Source organism: Rutidosis leptorrhynchoides, chromosome 8 (genome assembly GCF_046630445.1).
Source record: "Rutidosis leptorrhynchoides isolate AG116_Rl617_1_P2 chromosome 8, CSIRO_AGI_Rlap_v1, whole genome shotgun sequence".
Taxonomy (NCBI): domain Eukaryota; kingdom Viridiplantae; phylum Streptophyta; class Magnoliopsida; order Asterales; family Asteraceae; genus Rutidosis; species Rutidosis leptorrhynchoides.
In genome coordinates, this window is record NC_092340.1 from 339,590,230 (window position 1) to 339,597,584 (window position 7,355).

Below are 7,355 nucleotides of genomic sequence, written 5' to 3' on the forward strand. Positions count from 1 at the left end.
TGTAAGGAGGCTTACCTCCAAGGTCAAGATCTGTGGGAACTTGTGGCTGGAAGTGATGCCATAATTGCCATAATTCCCGTAGAAACTCTTGAGCAAGGCGAGTTACGAAGAAAATGGAAGATAAAATGTGGGAAAGCTCTCTTTGCATTGAGGACATCAATTAGCAAATAGTTCATAGAACACGTCCGTGATATTAGCTCACCAAAGGAGGTATGAGATACTCTTGAGAAACTATTTACCAAGAAAAATACCGCAAGGTTGCAATTCTTAGAAAATGAGTTAGCAATCTCAAGACAAGAAGGTATGACAATTTCTGAATATTTCTTACGAGTCAAAAGTCTTTGTTCAGAAATTTCAAAGATCGATGACAATGAGAAAATCAGTGAATCTCGGTTGCGAAGATATTTAATTCGCGGTTTCAAGAAAGAGTATGTTCCGTTCATAACCTCTATTCAGGGGTGGACTACTCAACCTACGGTTGAAGAATTGGAGAATTTACTCTCTAATCAAGAAGCTTTGGCTAAGCAAATGGCTAAAGGATTTGAAAATGATTCGGTATTGTTTTCAAAAAGGAAAAACTACAAGAAAGGTTCTTCAAGCAAAGAAAAAGAAGAAGAGTCAATTAGTTACAAAGGTTGTAACTATGAGAAGAAACCTCACACATGTTACAAATGTGGAAAGGTTGGTCACATTAAGAGAGATTATCGTTCTAAAGTCACAAAAGCAAATGTGGCTTGTACAAGCAATGATGACGTCAAATGGGAGCAATGTTTTACCGTGGATACAGTTGTCAAGAAGAATCAATGGATTATTGATTCGGGTTTTTCTCATCATGTGACCGGTGATGGAACTCTTCTTCATGACGTCAGAGATCACAATCAAAATCGAGTTGTAATCACTGCCGACAACTCAACTCATCCAGTTAAAAAGGAAGGTAATGCTATTATTGATGTTAATAATAATACTTTTACTTTGGAAGATGTTTATCTTGTTCCTAAATTGACCAAGAATATAGTTTTAGTACCTCAAATTACCGAATCTGGAAAACATATTCTTTTTGGTCCAACGGATGTGAAAGTCCTTGAGAATGTCAAGGAGATTGTGGGTGATGTTCTTTTCACGGGAGAAAAGAAAGGTTCTTTGTTTGTGTTGTCCGCAGGTAAGGCTTTTGTGAAGAAAACAAGTCAAACCGACAACGGAGCTATTTGGCATGCTAGACTAGGCCATGTGGGATATCAAATGTTGCAAAAGATATTCTCACATAAGCTAGTTGATGGAATTCCTCAATTAAAGAATGTTCGTGAGGAAGTAATATGCCAAGGATGTCAATATGGAAAGTCACACCGACTTCCATATAAAAAGTCAACAAATCGAAAACAAGGTTTGCTTGACTTGATTCATACGGACTTAATGGGGCCAACAAAAACACCAAGTTATAGCGGCCATTGCTATGTAATGGTGTTAATTTCTAACAACCCAACCCGTTAACCAACCGAAAACGCAAAATAAAAAAAATTTCGAACAGGTCTGCCTAGACTGGGCGCGCGGCGCGCATCCCAGTCTATGCACGGCGCGCACAAGGCAGGATAGACTCTGTCCGGATTTTGTGATTTTCTTTTAAAGATCTTGCGCTTCCCGGCACTTTTAGACGTAATGCTTTTTACCACATATTACAATATGTAAAACTAACACGATTCAATCATAAAACGAGTTTTACATTGCGAGGCCCACATATGCCTAAAATACCATTAAGTACAAAAGATGAGTTTCGACCACAAAAAGTTTAATTTTCAAACGTCATTTAGAGCATGGTGTTTGGGGTTAAATTACCCAATCTTGGTCGAACTTCCAAAAGCTAAAACCCCTGAGATCCACTAATCCAAGCGAATACCTTTGCCCTTACCTAAGCCGGATCCTAAAAAGGTAAACAACGAGAGGGTAAGCTAATACTTAGTGAGTAGAATAACTATATACATGCATATACAACTTACCTACTCGCATCCACACATCATATAATGAATATATTCGCATATCATCTTGTAACAAAGCTAGTATCATCGAATCGTACAACTAGCAACATCAATAGCATAGATAATCATAATAATAATTAATGCTAACGTCAACAAATATATAAACCATGGTTAACCAATATCGCAAGGGAATGACCTCGCGAACACGTCATCGGTGTTCATAACAACCATTAGCTCCCAAAACGGCTATGGTATGCTAACCCCCGAGGTGTTCCAAAACGGCTATGGCATCACCCCTAAGTGTTCCAAAACGGCTATGGCATCACTTGAACACGTGTGAGTAAGAACCGGCTATTCAATTAGTTCCCAAAACGGCAATGGTATGCTAACCCCGAGGTATCCCAAAACGGCTATAGTTTTCCCCCAAAGTGTTCCAAAACTGCTATGGCATCACTTAATAGCGGCTATCACTCACACCCATGTGCACAAAACGGCTATGTGCACAATTAATACGGGCACATAAATCATATACATACATACATACATAAATATTTCACTCACCTTGTCATCTTGGTGAAATTTTCCACTACTTGAAACCTTCAAAGCGAGTCACCTAAATCCAATTAATGCCCAATTAATTCACATAACAAGTTGGATTGTATACCAACTAACCTCACTAGTGCATTTACGACCCAAAAGAGTATTTATGACTCATTTGCACTAAAATCACCCAACCGAGGTCCAAATCCCCAACTTAATCACTAAAGGCTAGTGATTAACTAACCATTTAAGACTCTTTAGAACATTCATTACATGAAACTCTAGGTTGGTCATTCATGAGTCCTCATGACTCAATCTTACCCAAAACCCCCCCAAAAATCACCCATAATGGGTTTTATGTTCATCACTACTCCAAACTATAACAACCCTCACATTTTCATACTCGAATTGACTAATTTGCCTATAGGGTTGTTATCCATACGTAATATATAATTAAATTCGACGTTGATCAAATATTTATTTTTAGTCGACACGTTTTGTTAACTAAAGTTTACACTAATTATATAAAATAACTTTAGTTAATATTAATATTAATATTAATGCGTATTATATTTAAAACTATATGTAACATAATTATTAATTAAATGATAAGTTATTTTAATCATTATATATATTTTTAGCTTATAAAAAAATAAAATAAAAAATAAGATTTTTTTATAAATTAAATAATGAGCCCATGAATTTTGACTAAATATTTTCAAAGATAAAACTTATTAAAAACATTTTTAACATGTTTTTTTTTTTTTTTGTCAAAATTGGCACCTTTATTTTATTTTATTTTTTTCTTTTCACCAACCATTTTTACCTATAAATACATGGCTTCTCATTCATTTTTTATTACCAAAAATAAAAACTTAAGTTATTCTCTCAAAACCTTGAAGAAAATTTGAGGTACTTTCTATTTTTTTTTTTTAATATTGTCGATTATATTTATATTTATTGTATATTCTTTGTAAAATTTAAAATTAATTATGTTTATATGTTATAATTAGTATTATAAGTATTATGATGTATAAAAATAATTTTGATAATTTATGGAATATTATTTATAATTAAATACGAATTATGTAGTATTTAAACGTAAAAACAATGTAAAATTTGTAATAAATATTTTTAACCAAAAATAAAATATATATAATTTTTTCTAAGTTTTTTAAAACTTATATATATCTGCAAAAATTATAAAAATAATTACTTGGATCAAATTTGTAATTATTATATAATTAAACTCTATTATTATGTAATTCGAAGGTAAATTAAGAATAAATATAAAATAATAAAAATATTTTTTAAATATTTTTTCTACAGGTTATTAGACTGATAGAAACTTATAAAAATTATAAAAATAATTGTTTAGGTTTATTTAGTAATTATTTAGAATTAAAATTGTTTTGTGAATACATTAAGGGTAAAAACAAAAATAAATACAAAAATATAATAAAAACGTTTTCTTAATTTTTTTTACTAATCTATATGATTAACTAAGGCTATAAAAATTTTGTATATAATTTTTAGATATTTAATTAATTATTTAGATATTTTTGGATAATGTTCGATTAATAAAACACTATTATTTTTAAAGTAATTTAGGTATTTATTTGAAGGTAATTATATTTAATATATATAAGACATACTAAGGTATAATAACTAAATATTAAATAATACTTAGGTTATATTATTACATATATAATTATTAAGTACATTAATAATTCGTTGTATGTATAAACCTAAAGTGAAGGTTAATCAAAGATAATGTACAATTCATGTGAACTTCATCGCTACTCACGGTCGTAAGTGAATGATGTCTAGGTTGCCATTTATGGGTAAGCTTGTGAATCTCGAATGCCATGACTTAGATTCTGGTCAAGAATCCTGAACCCCCGGTTACATCTGGTCATTCCTGACTTATTTGATAGCAATGAAGTTTGAGTAAAGTTGTACAACGTCTTACTAAAGATTAATCCGAACTTTCTAAAATTGAAAAGTTACTATAAGTGGAAACTTTCCATAAATAGTAACCTTCCGAAAATGGAAATTCTTTAGTGAACCATTACTATCAATATAGTACTATATACTATTGTCTGTTAGGAAATGTCTGATCATATGTTCTATCTCTAGGTTGAGATCTCGGTCACATCCTTCCGTTCAATTCTTTCGTGAAATACTCTTTTGTGCTACTAAGGTGATTTTTATAGCCCCACTTTTACTGTTTACTTAACTATTTATAACTTTTGGGGTGAGACACATGCTTGCTTTATAACTGTTTTATGCTTAGGCACAAGTACTAAATTGTTAACTATGATGTCATGCTTTGATTCATGCTAAATCCCTACCGTAATATCGTCAATTGCTACGTTTAAATGCAAACTTAATTATTGTGAGTAGGCCTATTGAGAGTAACGTCTCTAACCATTCGACTGTTGGTCTTTGGTTACATAATAATGATTCCACGACACTGACAGTACAAGGTGTCATAGGGTAAATTGTTTAGTAGCGATATTACAAACTGCAGCAGCACTTTTAGATTGATATATCTATATTGATCAACTTTAAACTAAATCTTGTGGTCTAAAACTTTGGATATTATTTATAAACCTATGAATTTCACTCAACCTTTTTGGTTGATACTTTAAGCATGTTTTGTCTCAGGTGATGATTGAGCTAGCTGCTACTTGCTACTAGATGATTGATGTATGCTTTGCTGCTTGCATGGAGTCCATCATTCATATTTATCATTTTGTTTAAGACATTTCCCATTTACTGTACTCTTATGATGTAAAACTTTTAATAATGCTTCCGCTGTTTATTTAATAAATAAAACGTCTCATTTAGAGTCGTTCTCGAATATACACTTGTGTTATGATATTAGTTAGTCACAGTTACCCCCGGTCCCATTTAGGGGGTGTGACAAATTGGTATTAGAGCAGGATTGTTATAGAGAACTAGGATTGCATTTTATGTGTGCCTTATGTGCTAGTTAGGGTACCTTAGCAATCTTTAAGACTATAACCTTTCATGCCTTAGTTTTAAGTGCTTTTCCCTTATATCTTACCTCGTACTTTTATGTCATCTTTAGAATCATTCTAGTTCTAGTTCCTTCTCTCTTTTAGGATGTCTAACCGTAATCCGATCATCATCTCTGACTCCGAAACTGAAGGATCAGTTAAACGTAATCCGATCATCATCTCTGACTCGGAAACTGAAGGATCAGGCAACTCACCAACTTACGCACCTGCTACTCCACTTGCATAACCATTTTATGTTCCTACTACACCGCCTGCATCACCAGTCTATATGCCCGCTACTCCACCATATTCACCACCTGCTGGAGAATCCCAAATTGATGCTGACTATGATGGGGATGATGATGATGAAGAAGAAATCATGGATGAAATTATTGAAGAAGAAGAATCTGAACCCGAGAAGGAGTCTGAGCCCACTGTTGTCTTAGCTCCCTCTCAGAAGAGGAAGGAACCTGAGACACCTATTATTGAAACCCCTAGTCCCTCCAAGAGACTTAAACACAACTAACTTAGTTATAAAAAAAAGTCAAGTGTTTTTCATATAAAGGCTTTGCCTACTCATCGTTTTCTGTGTAATAAGGATAATTTATCTATTCGTTATTAATAAAAGTCAAATGTTTGTTTTTAAAAATCTTGTCTTATCTCACCATATCTATATGTGTGTGTTGTGTGATTATTATGAATCATAATTGCAAACTTATATTTATAGCACCATAACTCTTCAATTAATACTTTATTTATGTATTGAAGAAAATGACTAGTGGTGCGCAAACAAACGACAACAGCACTACTCCCAACATCACTCTCTCTGCCGAGCAATTTCAGATACTTTTAGCTACCGCCCAGGGCAACCACAGCAATGGCAACAACGGTCAACAGAATCTCCCCAAAACTTGTTCATACAAGGATTTCTCAAATTGTAAACCTCCAAGCTATAAAGGAACTGAGGGACCGGTTGAACTAACCCGGTGGTTCGAAAAACTTGAGTCTATTTTCAGGATGTGCAATTGTGCCGATGTTGATCGCGTTAAGTTTGCTACATGATCTTTATCTGGCGGTGCACTGACTTGGTGGACCGCATACTCTCAAACCGTGGGACTTGATGCTGCAAATGCCATCCCATGGACTGTCCTAAAAAGAATGATGACGGACAAGTATTATCCGAGAAATCAGGTCCAAAAAATGGAAAATGAGTTCTGGGAACTCAAGGTGAAGGGTACTGACATTGAGGTTTATACCAACCATTTTTTAGAGTTGGCTACATTGTGCCCCGACATGGTACCTACGGAATACAAGAAGATTGAACGTTATGTTGAAGTTCTGCCTGATGAGATTCAGGGTAATGTCATAGCTGCTGGTAAGGAGACCGTCGATGGTGTGATATTGATGGCTCAAAATTTGGTAATGGCGAAAATAAGGAAGCTCGCCACTAATAAGCAAACCGAAGTAAAAGCTGCTGATAATAAAAGGAAGTTTGAGCTTGCTCAGAGTTCGAGTCAGGGTTCAAACAAAAGGGTTAGTGATGCTACAAAAAGTGGTTATATTGGAACAAAGTCGTTATGTAATCGCTGTGATAAGCATCATCATGGGAGGTGCACTGTTGAGTGCAGTAGGTGTAAGAAGATTGGCCACTTAGCCAAGAACTGTAAAGTTGTGCTGCCTGCAACCAACACTCCCGCTGTAAAGACTAATCCAACCGTGCCTACTTGTTACGGTTGTGGGGAAGTTGGACATTTCAAAAACCAGTGCCCTAAGAACAAGACTGCAACAGCGGGTAATGCTAAGGGTAGAGCATTTGTCA

At 34.2% G+C, this 7,355-nt stretch overlaps 1 protein-coding gene across 1 annotated transcript; it reads left to right on the forward strand.

The window, feature by feature from the left end:
* The first annotated feature begins 303 nt into the window (after positions 1-303).
* LOC139864554 (uncharacterized) lies at positions 304-6,062 on the forward strand. Its single transcript, XM_071853135.1, has 2 exons — positions 304-1,159; positions 5,821-6,062. The coding sequence occupies exons 1-2, from the start codon at positions 304-306 to the stop codon at positions 6,060-6,062; spliced, it is 1,098 nt and encodes a 365-aa protein (XP_071709236.1).
* The last annotated feature ends 1,293 nt before the right edge of the window (positions 6,063-7,355 follow it).

Excerpts from the sequence above, each read along its gene's own strand:
- LOC139864554 (XM_071853135.1), top strand. The coding sequence starts at position 304 with ATGACAATTTCTGAATATTTCTTACGAGTCAAAAGTCTTTGTTCAGAA. Across the intron at positions 1,160-5,820 it reads TTTGTTTGTGTTGTCCGCAG|TCTATATGCCCGCTACTCCA; the intron begins GTAAGGCTTTTG and ends CTGCATCACCAG.